Raw genomic sequence first — 19,731 nt, 5'->3', positions numbered from 1 at the left:
ACGCCACCTCCGATCGACCAACCACGCCGTCGCCGCCGTCCCCCGCATCCGAAGAGCGACAACAGGAGGAAGGTCCTTCTCCTACCTGGCCGCCAAGACCTGGAACACCCTCCCGACCGACCTTCGCCTGACCCAAGACCGCCTCTCCTTCAGGAAGAAACTCAAGACCTGGCTGTTCGAGCAGTAGCGGCACCCCACACCCCCAAGCGCCTTGAGACCCTCCGGGTAAGTAGTGCGCTCTATAAATGCCTTGATTGATTGATTGAGCATGTGAAGAATATGCAGTTGTATTTGGGTGTTTTCTGGTCCCGAGGTTCCAATTCTAGATATGCCCCAGTGCACAGGTATAGGTCTAGTGACACGGAAGGGCCCCTAGCTCAGCCTTCAGAGTGGGACATTTGGACAATGTCTTATAGACTGCGGACATATTTGGCTGGGCTTGAGCCTGATCCAGGCGAGGATGCTTTTGCTACCGACTTCCAAACCAGGACCATCCACCTCTGAAGCACATTCCAGACACACAGTTAACAGGCCTCCAATTCTTATGTCTTAGCACTTCCCCTCTGAGAGGTGCTTACAAATACATATCCCCCTAGGTTCCTTCACCCTCCTGAACAGGCAGCTGAAAGTCCTGAATGGGGAAGTGATCTTCTGATCAGTATTCATAAGTACGGTTGCCTCCGTAACCGTGAAATGCCTTCGCTGTGTCTACATATGAAAAGCAATTAAGAAAACACAAACCCTCCCAGGTTACCACTTTCTACTGAAATGAAATGCCACCAAGAACTGCTTTGTACATCTAATGCACTGTATGATGCCTTTCAAAAATAGCATGTATTTTACAGAGAGATGGAAGATCCTGAAACTCAATAAAACATGATTTTTCAGGAAAATTAGATTCGCTGGTTAGTCAAACCATGTTTCCTACCTCATAGGCATGGAGGCATGACAGGGTTAATGGATGAAACTTACATTGCAGAAGGACGCTGGCAGGCAAACGGCTCCAAAAGTAATTTAAACAAATGTTTCTTTCATTCAATTTTTTTTCCAGTCCTTCTTTCCTAACTAGTTGAGTAGGAGAGAGGGAAGGAAGGCCAAGGAGAGTTCCATTCAGTTATGACCTAGACCTAGACCTAGACGCAGTGCAGTTCTTGGGATTGCTATGTTAACAGACAGACTGCTTCACAGATTTAGCATTGGCATTAAGGAATTCACAGATATATTATAAAATGAAACAAACATGAAAAATAAGGCCACAATGTATCTTGATGGTTCAGAAATATATAGGTTCATTCATGCTTTCCCAAAAAAATGTAATTCAGCAATGTTTAGATAGGTGTCTGTGGTACCAGAGAAACTAGCCTGAGTAACTTCTCAAGGTGCGAGAATGTCTTGGTACATGGCTGAAAAACATGGATTATTTTTTAAATGCTCGGGTATCATGGCATAGTACCTCGTCATGATGTTCGAATATTTAGGATCAGAAAGAATTACTGCCAATACAGCTTTCCACTTCTACTCTCCCTTAATACACATTGGAAACAATACCTAAACAACACCCTGTGCGTGTCCTTGAAAATCTACATCAATCAGGACCGCTGAATCCTCAACACTCCAACAAGCACAAACTTGAGAGAACACTAAAACCAAAAAACTCAGGCCAATTTCTAGAAATGTCCAATTAATTTTGTTCTTTCACTCTCCCATTACTATGAAATCTAAGAAAAGAACTTGCTCTGTTTAGTAAATTAATGTACTTGATTTCTATAAATCAGTGTTTTGTAGCTTCTTGCCTTCAGAGGGTTTGCTATGCACACAGTATACAGCTACATGTCACTGTAAATTTAATCCTCTTGTCACTCAGGATCACAAATCCTAGGAAGGTACTGATTTTAACTTCTCTTTCTCTAATCCTCTTGCTAACAGGCAACAAGAGACCAATGAGTACAGAATATTGGAGGCTCAGCCCTGATGTAGGATACAAGGGGGATAGCCTATTTTGTTTCTCTGTCTTTCAGCACATTCGCTTCACCAATCAGAGGCTCACCTTGTAGCGCTGATCTTCGGACAAATTCCTGACTCCTTTCAGTTCCACAAACATGTCATAGTGGGGGTCTGAACCACCAGAAAAGGGACCTGGAAGAACAAGAGAAAAAATGTACAATGGATTGTGGCACAGGTAAATAGTCAGTTGTGGCATCTAAGACAATGCTGGTAAGGGAACAAAGACATTTGTTCTTGAATGCTCTCTTCTTACTCAGGTGCATAGCAGTCTAAATCTATAAAATCTCTATTTTACGAGAGCTCTTAATGGTTTTATAAAAGTATTCATTAATAAGGTGATTGTAAGAACAGGTATCTCTGGCGTAATTTCCCTTGACCTTTTGCCTTCAGCCCTTCTGTTTTTGCTGACTTAGTTTTTGCTGGTTTTAGCACACTTATTATTATTATCATATATTTTATAAAGCGCTTGGTTACACCAGCAGGTGTGTCCCCGCGCTGGTTGCTGCTGTTGTTTCCCTTAGTGTTTAAATCTGATTGGGACAATAGGACCTATTTCGAGCACTGAGGTTTGGGGAACAGGATTGTTTTGAGCACTCTTCGGAATATAAGCTCCGAGTTTTCCAAGCGCAGCTTTTCTGGCAGCTGGTTCCATAACCTAGCAGTCAAGGCTCTAAAGGATTTTCCACTCATTCTTGCTCTTTTTACCTTTGGGACCTGTACCTGCCCCGTGCCACAGGATCTTAATTGGCGGATTGGTTCATACCGCTTAAGATAGTTATGCAGGTACCTAGGGCCTCTCCCATGGAGGATCTGATGTCCTATGCAGAGGACCTTAAACGTCACCCGTTCCCTGATAGGGAGCCAGTGAAGTGTTCTCAGAGCTTTTTGTGATGATGCCATTCTGGGTAGTTGAAGGATCAAGCGGGCCGCCGTATTTTGTATACGTTGCAGTCTAGAGACGCATTTTTCGCTGGCCCCCAGATATAGTACATTTCCGTAGTCCAGCCTGGGTGTTATCAGGGCATGGACTAGGGTCTGGCGTACCGGCATGGGCATAAGGTCCAGTGTTTTCCTAAGGACCCGTAGAGTACCAAAACAAGTGCCTGCCACTTGTTTGGTCTGGTGGTCGAAGGATAAGTTTTTATCCAACCAAACTCCTAGGTTTTTCACTAGATTGCTGGGTGTGGGCAGTTCACCCAGCTCGTCCGGCCACCACGCTGAGGTCCACACTGATGGAGATTTGCCTACTATCAGTACCTCTGTCTTATTTCCGTTAAGATGGAGGCAGTTATCCGCCATCCACTTGGCCAGTTCCTGCATGCAGCTCATGAAATTAGCGGCACATTGCTCTTCTGGTTGCGTCAGCGTCACAATCAGTTGCGTGTCGTCTGCATACAACACTGTCTCAACCCGAAATTTGTCTGTGATCACTCCAACAGGGGCCACATACAAGTTAAATAGAGTGGGGCTGAGACTGGAGCCTTGTGGGACTCCCTGAGTTTTATTTCATTGGACCTGAACTGTCCTTGTGCGACCTGGAAGCTGCGGCCTGTAAGGAATGATTCCAGCCACTCCCATGCTTTGCCTCTCACTCCTCCCTTTTTAAAACATTGCAGCAGTGTGTGATGCGCTACAGTGTCGTAAGCGGCACTAAGATCCAAAAGGATCAGTGCCGCTGTCTGGCCATCATCCGCATATCTCCGTAGGGCTTCCGTTGAGGACAGCAGGGCAGACTACGTAGAATGTAGAGCACGGAATCCCGACTGAGAGGTGTGGAGCAGTCCGTTGGTCTCGGCGAATGTCGAGAGTTGTTTATTGACTGCTTTCTCCACGATTTTGGCAAAATAGGGGAGAAGGGAAATGGGTCGCAGGTTTTCCAGATTTGCAAGGCTAATGTTGGGCTTTTTCCTCAAAGGGAGAACTATTGCTTTCTTCCATGCAACAGGTACTTATCCTGATGCAAATGAGAGAGCAAGAAAGTGACTGGTGTATGGCTCCAGAGTGTTTAAGCTGCCATATAGTTTTTTGGGGGGGGCTGGGTCATTCGGTGATCCTCATTTAATGCTGCCTGCTATTTGGCATATTGTTTCCCGTGAAGGCACTAGAAATGCAGAGAGGCAGTTGCTGTTCTGTGTGGTTAGGGGAGTTTCCACCTCCCACCCCTTACTCTAGCTGCCTCCGGAAAAGCCGCATAGATTTTGTCTACTTTACTGGCAAAGAACTCTGCTATTTGATTGCAGGCTCTGACCGATCCTTTTATCGGGGCTGTCAGTGGGGTGAGATCAGATAGTTCCCTATATACTAGGAACATTTCCTTCATGGAGTTGTTCGCATTCTTAATTCTGGTGCAATAGTAGGTTCTCTTCGTTCTTTGGATCAGGGCATGATAGTCTTTTGCCTTTCTTATAATCGACCTGTCTGTCTCCGAATAGAACCTGCACCATTTCCTCTCTAAATTTTTACATGTGGCTTTTTGTCCTCGTAGTTCAGTATTGAACCAGGGGGCCGATTTGGATTTCCTTACTGGCGCATTCCGAGTCCATGGCGCTGTGTGATCTAGCGCCTTTTGGATTCATAGGTCTAGTGTTTCGCAGGCAGATTCAATTTCCTCGCCCTCAAGAGGGCCTCCGGATTCTATTATTTTGTTAAATTCCTCTGGGCAGAACTTAGCCCATTTCCTGCGTTTGTTAGAAATGGTTGTCCCATTCTGAAGTCCACTATCCGGGACCGCCACCCGAAATGAGACAAAAAAATGGTCAGACCAGATCACAGGAATTGGGGGTGCTACGGTCAAAGTATCCCATTTAGCGTAGATAGGGTACAAAAGATGACCCTGGCAGTGAGTGGGAATTTCTGATTTTAACAGCATCTGTATGCCTGCTAGATCCTGTCTGATTTCCTGAGCTTCAATGTTCAGGGGGTCGTCAAAGTGGTAGTTTAAGTCCCCTAGGAGGAGGAGTCTCTCGTGTGTGAGGGCAGAGAGCGTGAGAGTGTCCATCAGTTGCGTGGGGAAACTGGTTCCAGGTCCCGGTGGGCGATATATTAAAAATCCCTTGAGACAGTATCCAAGGGGCACTGCTAGGGAGAAGAAACCAGTCTCACTCTTTCCAATGTCCGTCTATTCTAAAGTGCATGTCAGCTCTTGTTTATGTATCATCGCAAGCCCCCACTTCCCTTTCTTCCTGTCAACTCTCTTTATATCATATCCCGGTGGGAGAGCAGCCAGTACATCTGGTGCGGACGCGGAATTTAGCCACGTCTCCGTGAGGAATAGCGCGTCCACCTGATGATCCGTCAGGTAGTCATATTTCCAGCTTATGTTTCCCCAAGGACCGGCAGTTTAAAAGGGCAAGATTTAATATTTTACCCTTGTACCTAGACCCCAGGCACTTTACCTCTGCTAACCAGTGCTAAAGTACACGTGCTCTCTGCTTCAGACATGGTAGCATTGGCTTATCCACAACTGGCATATTACATTTAATTATCAGTCCCTAGTAAAGTGCACTACATGTGTCCAGGGTCTGTTAATTAAATGTACCAGGTGGCCCGCAGCACTGTTTGTGCCACTAACTTAAGTAACCCTTTAAACATGCATCAGGCCTGCCACTGCAGAGCCTGTGTGTGCAGTTTTAAGCTGCCACGTCGACCTGACAAGATAACTGTCTTGACAGGCTAAACCTTCCTCTTTAATACATATAAGGCACCCCTAAGGTAGGCCCTGGAAAGAACAAGGGCAGGGTGCAGTGTGTTAAAAAAGCAGGATATGTACAGATGAGTTTTACATGTCTTAGTAGTGAAAAACTTGTAAATTCGTTTTTCTGTACTGCAAGGACTATCTCTCCCAGAGGACAACATTGGGATTACCCTATTACATTTTATAAGTGTAACTTCCAATTGGGAAGAGATAAGACCCTCAAGTTTGGGGTCTTTGGAATCACAATTTAAAATCACAATTAATGATGAAGTCAGATTTCAAATTGTAATTCTGCAAATGCTACTTTTACAAAGTTGGCATTTTCTTACTTTAGCCATTTGGTGCCTACTGCCGGTCTCTGAATACTGGTCTGCGGTGTGTGATAGCTGGGCTTGAAGCATTCCCTCTAAAACGTCACCTAAAGGGAGCTTAGGTGTGACTTGATGGGCCGTCCACATCCTATTTAGCCATCCTTGGAAGGCTGGCCAGGAGGCGCTGGACATAGCCTCACAATCACACCTGAATAGGCTGTTTCCTGTCCACACACAAAGGGCTGCATACCCCCCTGCAGAGAGTCTGGAGCCAGGGCCGGAAGGGAAGGGAAGGGACTCTGTGCTTCAAAGGCATCTCTATGAAGTCACCCCTACAACTGGGTAGAAGTACTGGACCGCAGCCATCACCACTTCAGTACACTTCTGCACCTGTGGATTCTCTGCCAGGAAGGAGGACTGGCACTCTGCTGGGCTCCTGCTTTGCTGTACTGACCTGCTGCCTTGTTGCCCGGGAGTCGGAATGACTGGACCTTCATCTCTCTAACTCATAGTAACCCCAAGGGCTAGCTGACTGGCCGCCTGATCTAAAGTCTCTGGGACATAACAGACTTCCAAACATCCTGCTCCTGGACTCTGCCATCTGGGAGTCTGCCATGCCAAGTGGTGCCACCCCAGTTTTGGACCCTTGGAAGTGGGTCTAAGGTGTTTTGCTCCAGCGGAACGGACGCATCCTCTTCTACAAGAGTAGAAGATGCGCATCGCACTTGGAACCCAGTGCATTGTTGCCTCAAGAACAGCTGCTTCGGAACTAACGAGTTGTCTCTGAGTGGAGGAACTTGGCGCATCGCCTTTCAGAATCACAGCATCTCTAAGGCGGTGAATCACCCTCGAAACCAATACATCGCTGCCATTGCGTGGAGAAAATCGCGCACCACCCAAACTGCGCAGGGAACACAGACTTACCACTCAACTGCACCTCCCATTTTTGTTGACGCAACCAAGATTAAGGTACTTTTGTTCAGCGGGTCTCACTGGGTCCCTATATCCGACCTGCAATCCTTTGTGGTTGGCCTGAACTATTGACTATTGTCCCGCTCAAGCGAGACCAGATAACCAACATAAGCACTTACTGCTTCTAAGCGCTATTTTACAGTTTATTCTTTAAAAATTATACTTCATGTTCTAAATTCAAGAGCTATTTTTCTTAACTTGGTGTGGAATCTTTTTGTGTGGCGTTTTCCCAGTGTTACTGTTTGAAGTATTGCACAAATACTTTACAAATTGCCTCTTAACTTAAGCCTGACTACTCTGATGGTGAGATTAAAATTTAGAAAATCATGTTCTTTAATTGTAATGTAGGAAAGACAGCATGCATTTATGGCCTGCCTAAGGTCCATAAAAGCACTATTGACCCCCCATATAGACCCATTGTATCCACAATAGGAAGTATAACAGAAACTCTATCAAACTATGTAGACTCTTATTTACGTCCATACATTCATAAAATACAGTCATAAATTAAGGATACAAGTGAAATGATAAACTCAGTTGAAGATCTACCTTTTAACCCATATACAGACATTATGGTCACCTTAGATGTAGAATCTCTCTACAGCAATATCCCCCAGAGAGAAGCAATGCAAGCAGTTGAATGGTTCATTGCCACGTTTGAGATCCCTTGTCCTAAAGATTTCCTCTTAAAGAGCCTACAAATTGTATTATCAGAAAACATCTTTGAATTTGACGATACATTATATCGTCATATCAAAGGGGTCAGTATGGGGGCATCTGTTGCCCCTTCGGTGGCCAATATATATATGGCAGCATTTGAGCAAAAATGCATTTACAATGAGATGGCTCCATTCTATGAGTCCATTTACCACTGGTCCAGATATATAGATGACACCTTTTTTTATCTGGGCCAGTGGGAATGAAGACCTCAGTGAATTTTTTAAATGGATTAATGCAGCTGATGAAAATCTCAAATTTACTGAACATACTAGTAATGTCCAAATAGAATTTTTGCATATCATGATTAGAAACAATGTGTGTAAATTAGAAGTTGATCTGTTTACAAAACGTACAGCAAGAAATACTTTATTGCATTTTAGTAGTTTTCATCCGCGTAACCAAAAAGAATGCATTCCTTTTTCCCAATTCTTAAGAGTACGTAGGAATTGTACCAATCTAAAAGACTATGATGCTCAAGCCACAATTATGAGAATTTTTTTTAGATAGAGGCTATCCTCATCGATTAATACGGGATTCCTACAAGCCCGTTTCTACGATAGAGACGCATTACTCAGAAGAACTGCCGGTTCCACGAGTATTAAAAAAGAGAAACAAACTGTCTGCGTTACAAGACACTCAACCGTAGACAATAAAATTAGACATATAGTAAATGCAAGCTGGCATATTCTAAATAGTAACCCAAGTGATGATAAAAAGCTACCAAAACCAATGTTCGCACATCGGCGAAACAAAAATTTGAAAGATTGGATTGTTCGATCAAGGTTCTCTAATGGAAATGTCGAAAAGACACAAAAATCTATAGACAGTAATAAACCTATTAGAGGCACATATAAATGTTCCTCTTGTAAATCATGTAATTCCATACTCGAAGGTGAATGTTGGAGTCACAATGGTAAAAAGATCCAAGCGTCAGGTATGTGGAACTGCAAGACTCAGAATCTAGTTTATTTCATATTGTGCCCATGTAATTCAGGATACGTGGGTGAAACTGGCAGAGCCATCCAAACCAGATTAGGTGAACATAGATCTGCAATTAGAACAAAAAAAGTGATGGCACCTCTTGTTAAACATTTTATAGAGAAGGATCACTCTCCAGATGATCTAAGGTGAGAGTTCTAGAAAAAAATACATACTGCAGACAACAATGGAGGTCAAAAAATCAGAAAGAAAAGAGAGGTTTTTTGGATTTTTTATTTGGACACTTTTAAAAAAGGGCCTCAACTCAGACATACCCTGGGAAAATGCTATTGTATGACACTTACTGTGTCATTAACCATCTCAATCAGTATACTACCACCCCAATAAATTTTTTTTATAATAAATGACTGTAAAGTAAACAATAGTGTCACTATAGATAGTATTTATTTGAAAAAACTATAAACTAAACCATAGTGTCATTATAAATAATAGTGCGGTCTAATAATGTGAATATACACATTTGTTCTGACTATATTAATAATTATTGTCCCCCATACAAACCTTGGTAATGTGGCTGATAATCAATAAATTTGTTGGTGATTATGATAACTTTGCCTTCCCCCCCCTTTTCTCTTCTTATCAATCAATCGATGTCTTTTTATTTCCTTGACAGTCTGATATCGACCTTTCTTTATAGAAATAGGGCTGCCAATCCAACACGGTCCCTTCACCCTTTACCTTCCAAACAACCCGCATTATAAAAATCGCATTTAAAATTCCCACTTTTTAGATAGTCCCTAGATACTCCTGGTTAATTTTTCACATCACCTTCCCTGATTTTTTTATAAAAGTGTCCATTTGCGATGACGATAAACCTATACAATCACCCTGATTGGCCACTATAATCAGGTGATACCCAGTGACTAATGTCATTGGATATCACAACACACGTGCCCAACTTTTAGGTGTGATTTATACAGCCGTTGCTTTCGCGGCATTCACCAGCACAGACGCATAATGAGCTATCAGACGCGAGGAGCAACATCGTTAAAATAGGTAAGTTAAATGCGCTAAAAAGAGTTAAAACTTAGCCGGCACGCATCCTTTTCTCAATTCTAAGCGAGTTTCGCTTTCTTTGCTCTTGCAGACAACAAAATAATTACTCCCATCTGCACGTTTTTAACCCCGACACGTCCATTATCAGCAGACACGTCAAAACGACAAAGTTTCGGGTGGAATAGAACATTAACAGTTTTTATCAGGTAACGCTTTTCTTTAAAACCCAGTATGGATATTTATACATCTAAATATCCTTTGTAGAAACAATACACATTAGATAACTGAGCTTCTACAAAAAGTCTGTATTATTTCCTTTTTTCTATAGATGCAGGTTCCATTTTCCGCCTACATTTTTTCATTCGAATTTTCACGCAAATTAATAGTCCTCCTTGGCCAATGCAGATAACGACTTGAAATTAGACACCTTTCAGAAGGTTACCCACGGCGGTTTCTGCAGGTACCTTTTTATCCTTGTTACCTGTTCTAAAGGGAGCCTATTGCTTGGCTTTATTAAAATGTAACTTATAGATATGCTCAATAGCGCAAGCCATCTTTACATTGTTAGATCGTATGTGTTTCCTTTAATTAAAAGAGGTTCTCACCATTGCACCATTTTTGCGTTTTTAGGACCAACCTAGCATCAAAACAATTTCTTACGTCCATGTTATATAGAGACAGACGAAGAAGAAGATTTAAACATCCTAATAAAAGGTAATCAGCATAAATTTAGAAATCTACTGTAACCTAGGAAAAGTTATAAACAATGTGTCCTACAACCTATATTAATCTACAGGTGAATCACGAAAGGTATTAAGTACTCTTCTATCAAGATTGGTTGCAAATTGATATCAGAAACAGAGCGTAACCTCTATAGAATTATACACCACTACTCAAAATAAAAAGGTAAAGATAATACGACATGTATGAGATAAAAAAGTACTACATAGAACTATAATTGTTCGTGTGGTTGTTAATTGAATAATACATTATTAGATCCTATCTTTTTGTGATTATCTTTGAAATCTGTCTCCTAAAGTTCTAGTAAATACCGTTTGTAAACAGTTGGTTCTTAATAAAAAGTCCTTCTGCCTTGAATTCGACATTTTCCCAAAAGTGTAATGTCTGAATATAACTTTAGCTAAGATGAATGTCTATAAATAGATACAAAATCCTTCTCTACTTGGTGTCATTAACCATACAGTAACTATATTGGAGTATTTCCGAGTGTTCGAGTATCTAACTGCCCACTATTATGGACAGAGATCTGTTTCTTGTGTATAGTTCAACTTAGATAGGTCAGACTATCACTATAGTTTTTACATATATCGAATCAATTATAATACGAATAGATAGTAGCTACTATTTTATAGATTTACTATTGTTTTTATATTTTTTCTGTGTATATGAAATTTGCTATGTTTACTAATTTAATATGAAAATGTTAATATTGGTCTTTTTTTGTACAATTCTGTTTAAATAGATTTTAAATACGTGGCTTCCTGAAGAAGGCGTCTCCACTACGCCGAAACGCGCGTCGTAAAGAATATTTTTTCTGCCACAATTTGATTTTATGTCTTATAGTATTATACTGTTTATTATTTAAATGTCTTTTTGAGATTAATATATTCAGTAAAATGTATGTTTTGTTCCTAATCCTTTAGTGAGGATTTTTTAATCAACTTTTTATAAAAATAAAACAATCTATTCTGATTTTCTATTTCTCATTTTTCTCTAGTGTTATCTGTTTTAGATAATATATATTAATGTTGTCTGACTTATAGTATAGTTGTTTATACACCTTTAAAAACTAGAGATTGCCTAGGAGTGTTTATACATTGTTGAAATTTTCCCTGTCCTAGGAATCAACCTATGAGTGGTTCAGGGGGTCCTTGCTACTTCCACAATACTCTGTGCCAAGCTACAGGCAGCTGAGCACAGGTAAATTTAGGGTGCGTTTGTGACTTACCCTTACTAGGACTGTGGTTCCTCCTTGGACAGGGTGCATAACTCTGCAAAACAAAATCCCAATATCCAACAGTGATGTATAACCAAGAGGGCATTCCCAAGGTCTTTTATAAAAAAATATTCTCAATAAAGGATCTGATCTACGGCCTTAATTGGGAATATGGGGGAATAAGAAATTCACCGTTAAAATTTCTGGTGATCTAATTGTAATCAATAGATGACCCGCCTCCTTAGCCTAAAAATTTATTAAATCATGTAACTGGCCATGTCATATCTCAAGATTTAAATCAATGGTAGAAGAGCTAGATGATTCATGTCTCATGGTTGTCATGCACCTCAACAAGGAAGGCCCCTCTAAAGTGACTTTTATGGCAGCAAGGTAAGGTCCCATTAGTTTATTTATAAATGTCTAAGTGAGGGTGCATGGGTGGTTGTATTGGTCCTCCCTTAACTCATTTACTGGTAAATTGACATCCCATTCGGTGGGAAACCTCTGATGTACAATTTCCAAGGCGGTCTGCTGCAGGCCACTGATGTCAGTAATCTTAAGGGTCATGTGCAAGTTACCAAATAAAGTTTGCCGGCCAGCAAACCCGGTCCTTTCTCATGGAACTAAACTAATGTGACTCAAACACATTTTAAAAGTGAATACAATTTACACTTTCAGACAGTTTAAGGATCTATGTCCCTCTTTTGGGGTAATATTTTGGAAGGAACAGGGGTATTCGCTCTTCAGCATTTGACCATTAAATACACGGAAATGCCTGCATACACTTGCTTAGTATAGTTAAGCCATGAGATCGCTATGGCTCCTGCTACCAACTGCCACTGATAGGTCTATTTGCAGTCAAAACGTTAACTAATTTAAAAACGTTTGTTATCTGGATGTTACAAACAAGTTACTTAACTTTGGTTACATTATTTCCGGCAGATACTCTACGTCCAGATTACTTTTGAATACCCCTAGACACCAGACTGGGTCTAGAAAAATAGCTTCAGTTCCACATCCTTTTTTCTAAGTCTCAAGTTGTGGATACAAGGACAACAGTGATTCTACAAAACGTTATGTAGGATTGGGAAATATTCTGTCGACAGGCCACTAGAAAGATTGCAATCTAGGGTAAAAAAACGTGTTTTTCTGATGGATACTTCTTCCTACATATACCCCACCTTTTGACTAAGTAGCACAGCAATACCCCTCCCATGCGGTTGGCGTGAGAGATGGTCACACTAGAAAGTTCTGAAGCAATGAGCATGCAAACTGGAAATACCATTGGACTTTCAAGTCTGAGCAATTCTACTTAGTGTGATTGGAAGGCCGGATTGCAGCACAACATATATCCGGGATAGGCACCACTCTGGATAAAGCAGAAATTGCTTTTGCCCTTGTGGAATGGGCTCCAATACCTTCTGTTGATTCCTTTTGACAAGGGCATGGCAGATCTTAATGTGAAGCACAATCATACTGGAAAAAGTTATTTTTGATATGCACACATACTGGTCATCAGACTGGAACTGCAGAGAGGATCCCTATGATGCAGCATCCCCTCCTTGACAGGATGAGTCAGAGGGTGAATTGTAGGTAGAGTGATGCTCTTGCAAACATAAAATAGGAACACCACATGAGGAAAAATTACACTTTTCTTCTAAGGGCTAGCTTGCCTGGGAAGAAACAGGTGAATGGAGGTCAGGCACACACCGAGCTGATAAGATGGCCACCACAGAGGCAGCTTTTATTGTCAGTAGCCAAAACTAGTAGCTATGCAGGGGCTTAAGCAGAGTTCTCTTCAGAAAAGTTAAAACTAGGCAAAGTACGCAATGAGGCATTAATGAATGGATATGGGGAGAACTTTTAAGACAGCCCCTTAAGAAACCTAATGGCAACTGGGGTCTTGAACAGAGAAGGTTGGTATGTGCAAAGTTTGTCAAAGCGGCAAGATAACCCCTAACTGTGCCTAGAGCAGAACTCTACTGAGCTGACAAAAGTGCAAAGCCCAACACATCTGAAAGATGCACCTTCAGAGAATCAATGTTCTACCTTGCACACCACTAAATAAAACGGTTCCACCGTCCAGCACTTTTTAGAAGGGTGGCATGCCAACAGAATGATGGTAAATATAAGGAACTTAGATGGCTCTGCTCAATCTCCAGGCATAAACATGGAGGATCAGGAGGCTGGAGTGCAGGAACTGCCTTTAAAACTCCGAGAGAAGTCTGCACTGAGCAGAAGAAGAGGCGATACAGAGATGAGCATAACACTTTTGCATACCAAACCCTCAAAGGTCAATTTACAGCAATCAGCATAATTTGTTCCTGGTTCTGGCACAACTTCCTCGGAGCCACAGGAATTGGAGCTATGAGAGGGAACAAGTAATGCAGGAGGAAATCCCAGGTCCAGAAAAATCTGGACAGACCGACTGTGAATGGAGGGAAGGAAAGTCTTCAGTGACCAGCTTATTTATTTATTTATTTATTTATTTATATAGCGCAACATTCATCCCATCGGGATATCACGGCGCTGAGGTAGCGGGCAGTGGTGAGTAGGACTGGTACTGATTCCATAGGTGACATCAGTCTTTAGGGAATAGGTGGGTTTTGAGTTTCTTCCTGAACGCAGTGTAATCCTTGATCAGCCGTAGTTCCAGAGGAAGCCCATTCCAGTGCAGTGCCGCAAGGTATGAGAAGGTACGTCCCCCTGGCCTGGTCTTTCTGATCCTTTTAGTCTCAGCTAGTGCCTGTAAAATTGGATTTTATTCTGAAGAATCCTAGGGCCAGTGTGATTGAGTGCCTTGTGTGTATGCCCTAAGAGCTTAAATTGTGCTCTTTGACACATTGACAGCCAGTGTAGTTGCCTCAGGAAATCAGTTGCTGAGCTGTATCTGCCCTTGTGGCACACCAGTTTGGCCGCTGCGTTTTGTACTACCTGTAGGCGTTTGAAGAGGTAGTCTGGCATGCCAACAAAAAGAGCATCTCCATAATATAGCCTGCTAACAAGCAGGGCCTGTGTGACTGTCGTCCTGCTTCCAGTGGGATCCAGGGAAAAAGTATTTTCAAAAGTTTTAACGTGGCAAAGCTTTTTCCACATAGAGTCCGCATATGATTTTGCATAGATAGTGTGGTATCAATGAGAACACTCAAATATTTTGCACACTGCTTGGGTGCTGTGGCGTTTCCCAGTGACTGAGGCCACCGTGATGCATCCCAGATGTGATTGGCTCCACCGAGGAGCAGGATTTCGGATTTCTCAGCATTGAGATTTAAACAATGGTCTGACATCCAGGTTGCCATTTCAGTGAGACAATTATCGAGTTTGGTCCTGGTGCCCTCGTGCCTGTCTCTGATGGCTATTGTCAGTTGCACGTCGTCCGAATACAAGCAAATGCAAAAGCCCCACTTCGTACCAAATTTTGCCAAGGAAGAGACATAGGCATTAAATAGAGTGGGACTAAGGGATGCTCCCTGCGGGACACCACAGCTTAGGATTTTTGGAGTTGATGAGAAGGCACCCAGTTGCATGGTTTGAGTTCTGTTGCTTATCACCCACAGTCCAAACAGATTTATGTGAAAACCCTGCTCCCTAGAGACCAAAGTATCTAGATTAGTGGTTTCCAAACTGTGGTCCACGGACACACATGGATCCATGACACATTCCCAGGGAGATAGCAGGCAGCAGTTTTAAAAGCACTGCAAAGTTCTTTTTATAGTCTGCAGTTTTCAGGCAACAATAAAAGTATCACGATAACTCCACTGATTAATGTACCTGCTGGAGAGAGATGGGAACGTGCACTATGCATTTACAACAAGTATTTGCAATGCAATAGGTCTTGCATGTGTTGGAGTTGGAGCTATTGGCATTGTAAATGGCAATTTTGTTTTTGTTGCACTGGAGTGATTATTTAAAGAATAACATTGCACACTATATCATATCCTAAGCTTTTATAGCAAATATACAGTAAAGCTATGGCTATATTAACATAAAAGGTGTGAATGGATGAATAAAAATACAAAAAAAGAATCTTAAAATGCAAGGTGCAATGTGCAGAAGGTGACAGGGACTACCTATTACTTAATAAAATTATACATTTAAAAGCAAAAACATAGAATGTGGAACCTGCAAACTTTAGGAAAGTGGCTGGCACCAGCGTGGTGACAGACACATAGGGGTTAATTTTTCAGTATATATATGTACAAATGCACCAGGACATGGTGTCCCTTATGTTTTACTTTACCATTTTAAGGCACCCATCTTGGAGAGCAGCAAGGTAGGACCTGACTTAGCTGCATGTAAAATAAATAAATAACACATAGGAGGGGCACAGGAAGCAATAAACATTAGGGAGTCGGAGTGCCACATGTAGAGGGTGGGGAGTAGATCTGAAATGTGAGTAGCAGACAGGGGAGAGAGTAAGAAGAAACATGCACTCCAAAGGGTGTTGGATTTAAAATAAATAAAAAATCCGGGGTTTATTAGGACACCGCCTTAAAAAACAAGAGACAGTGAGAGTTTGTCAAGTACTGTGTTTTTTCGTAATTTGCAGAGGTTTGCAAAGAAGCCTATAGTGCTGACTTTGCTAACAATCCCGATGAGAATGCCCACATAGTCCTGATTCTCTCCTTTACAGCCCCCAATTACCTACGTATCAATTAATTAGGGGGATGCAATATTTAAGAATTATTGCTCACGCTAGAGAAAGCTCTGCCACTCCCTATGCGCCCATGGGCTGTCCCTCCCTCGCGTCAATACACGGCAGGCAGAAATCAGAGGACCGCAAAAGTAAACGCGTCTGGCACGCAAATCGTTCGGCTAATAGAGTAAAAAATAAACACGCTGAGACAGGAGGGCACACGCACGGCCCCCTGTCCCCGGGCTGCCTCACTGCTGCTGCAGCGGGGAGGAGGGACTGTAACGTCAGTGTGAAGGCAGCGTGATCGTAATAGAGGCCCAATCAGAGAGCCGACTGGCGTGTGCAAACAGCATAAGTGATAAGAATTGTAGTCACATGCAGAGATGCCATAGACTCGGTGTCACAAGGGCGTGTCCAAAAAAGCTATAGGGTGGAAACAAAAACCCCTGCACAGCAATAAGAAGCCAGGGTTTAACATAAATATTGAGCATGGGCAGGAGCAAAAGTCCTTCTGCTAAAATGCCGCTACCCCAATAAATCTCTCGCTGCGGAAGCAATGCTGTGCACTGCTACGCAAGGCGCGAGACCTAAAAACCGGTAATTTATGTGCATAGCTCAGTGGGTTATTGCTTTTGTTACCAGTTCATAAGTTACAATCGTAATCTAGTACAATGAGGTATGAACTGCCATGTTTTTCCCAGTCTTTCATTATCCTTGTGCTGCTAGATAGGTTTGTTTGGGTAGAAATTAATTCTTATTATCCTTATTATCCTTGTTTTGTCAAGAATTTGTGCCCGTTCAGTTTAATTTTTATTTCCCCCGTGTTGTGGTTTCCTTCCTTGTTGTCCGCCGCCCTCCGCCCTCCCTTCCCGCCACCGCTGCTTTTCCCCGCCCCTTTTTCTTTTCTGTACCCTCCCCGCTCCCGCCTCCCAGCTGCTCCGCCCACCCGCGCACTTCGCCTTAAATGGCGACCGTGCGAACGCGCAGCGGTCACGCGCAGCGGGCGCGCCGATTGTGCGCCGAAGGCGCGCCAAAGGTAAGCCCGTCTACGCCCGTCCGCGCCTGGACCGCGCCCAGTGCCAGGACCCCTGGCCCACGAAGACCCCGACCGACCCGCCTGACGTACTCCGCCGCCACCCTCACCGCTCTCAACACCGGCCGACTCCCAGAATGCCATCAAGCCACTCCACGACGTACCCACGGACCCTTCAGCTGCCACGCCTGCAAGTTCACCTGCATCCGGACCTGCCTCGCACCAGCACCCACCAAGCCGAACACCAGCAGCACCCACCTCAAGTGCATCCTGCTCAACACCCGCTCCGTCCACAGACACGCCATCGAACTCTGGAACCTTCTAGACACCACAGCCCCTGACGTTGCCTTCCTCACGGAGACCTGGATGAACGCCTCTTCAGCTCCCGACATCGCCATCGCCATCCCAGAGGGCTACAAGATCGTCCGGAGGGACCGAAACGCCAACCAGATGGGAGGAGGCATCGCCATCATCCACAGGAGCACCATCCGTCTCACGACCAGCACCGACAACTCCCTGACCACTGCCGAACACCTGCATTTCCAGATCCACACCAACCCGAACACCACCCTCAGAGGCACCCTGATCTACCGACCCCCTGGTCCACGCACACAATTCAGCGAGGACATCGCCGACTTCGTCAGCCCACATGCCCTCCCCTCCGCTGACTACATCCTCCTGGGAGACCTCAACTTCCATCTGGAGAACAACAACGACCGCAACACCAGCACCCTGCTCGACAACCTCGCCAACCTGGGACTCAAGCAACTGGTGTCCACCCCCACCCACCTCGCCGGACACACACTCGACGCTGTCTTCTCATCCAGCAAGGACATCGACTTCAGCCACACCACAGAGCTTCAATGGACGGACCACAGCTGCGTCCACTTCACCTTCAAGAAAACAACGACCCACCACCACCAGCAACAGGCCGCCCGCAGAAGCTGGAACAAGATCACAGCAGACCAGCTCGCCACCTCCCTGAGCCAGCACCCTCCTGCCAGCTCAGCGAACCCCAGCCAGGCCGCCGACAACCTCACGAAGTGGATCAGCAACTGCGCGGACGAACTCGCCCTTCTGAGGACCCCGCCCAGCAGACCCGGCAGCAAGAAAGCCCCATGGTTCACCGACGAACTCAAGAGCTCCAAGAAGAACTGCCGAGCCCTCGAGAAAGTCTGGAGAAGGGAACCGACACCGGACAACAGGACCTCCTTCAAACTTGCCACCCGGAAACACCACCAGCTGATCCGCGCCGCCAAGAAAACAGCATTCAAGGACCGGTTGGACAACAACGCACACAACTGCAAGGAACTCTTCAACATCGTGAAAGAGCTTTCCAACCCCAGCGCAGGAAACAACGACATCACCCCATCGCAAGACCTCTGCAACTCCCTCGCTTCATACTTCCACAACAAGATCGCGGACATACACAACAGCTTCAACAACCAACCAACGCACACCATGACCGAACAACCACCCCCCACCACCACCCTCCACGCCTGGACCCCGATCAGCACCGAAGACACCATCCGCACGATGAACTCCATCCACTCCGGATCACCGACCGACCCCTGCCCTCACCACGTCTTCAACAAGGCCGACGCTGTCATCGCACCCCACCTGCGAGACATCATCAACACATCCTTCGACACCACCATCTTCCCTGAGAGCTGGAAACACGCCGAACTCAGCGCTCTACTCAAGAAACCAACAGCGGACCCCACCGACCTCAAGAATTACCGCCCCATCTCGCTCCTCCCGTTTCCAGCCAAAGTCATCGAGAAGACCGTCAACAAGCAGATGGCCGCTTTCCTCGAGACGAACGGATCCCTTGACCCCTCACAGTCCGGCTTCCGAGCCAACCACAGCACCGAGACCGCCCTCATCGCCGCCACCGATGACATCCGAGCCCTGATGGACAACGGAGAAACAGCGGCCCTCATCCTCCTAGACCTCTCCGCGGCATTCGACACGGTCTGCCACCGCACCCTAGTACGGCGCCTCAGCAACGTCGGAATCCAGGACAAGGCGCTGGAATGGATCATCTCCTTCCTCGACGGAAGAACACAGAGAGTCCGCCTACCACCGTACAAGTCAGAGGCCACCGAAGTCATCTGCGGCGTCCCCCAAGGATCATCTCTGAGCCCCACCCTCTTCAACGTCTACATGAGCCCCCTCGTGGCCATCGTACGCAAACACAACCTCAGCATAATCTCCTACGCCGACGACACCCAGCTGATCCTCTCCCTGACCAACGACCCCGCCGCCGCCAGAGCCAACCTGCACGAAGGGATGAAAGAGGTAGCCGAGTGGATGACGACCAGCCGCCTGAAACTGAACTCGGACAAGACGGAGGTCCTCATCCTGGGCTCCTCTCCCTCCGCCTGGGACGACTCCTGGTGGCCTCCC

At 44.6% G+C, this 19,731-nt stretch overlaps 1 protein-coding gene and 1 long non-coding RNA gene across 5 annotated transcripts in view; one reads left to right on the top strand and one right to left on the bottom strand.

The window, feature by feature from the left end:
* Nucleotides 1-19,731, bottom strand: part of GHDC (GH3 domain containing) — a 240,302-nt gene that overhangs the window by 87,424 nt on the left and 133,147 nt on the right. For all 4 annotated transcript variants that reach the window (XM_086924132.1, XM_086924134.1, XM_086924133.1 and 1 more), the window contains one exon: nt 2,048-2,136. In XM_086924132.1, the coding sequence (XP_086780258.1) occupies nt 2,048-2,136 (89 nt within the window). The remainder of the gene's footprint in view (nt 1-2,047; nt 2,137-19,731) is intronic.
* LOC147717183 (uncharacterized) lies at nt 9,637-11,391 on the top strand. The gene is made up of 6 exons (XR_015296066.1): nt 9,637-9,696; nt 9,788-9,902; nt 10,025-10,156; nt 10,327-10,410; nt 10,493-10,602; nt 11,180-11,391. It is a non-coding gene; the product is annotated as an uncharacterized LOC147717183 (long non-coding RNA).

Source organism: Lissotriton vulgaris, chromosome 5 (genome assembly GCF_964263255.1).
Source record: "Lissotriton vulgaris chromosome 5, aLisVul1.2, whole genome shotgun sequence".
Classification (NCBI taxonomy): Eukaryota; Metazoa; Chordata; class Amphibia; order Caudata; family Salamandridae; genus Lissotriton; species Lissotriton vulgaris.
The sequence above is the reverse complement of the archived record's forward strand: the minus strand, read 5'-3'. Positions and strand labels throughout refer to the sequence as shown.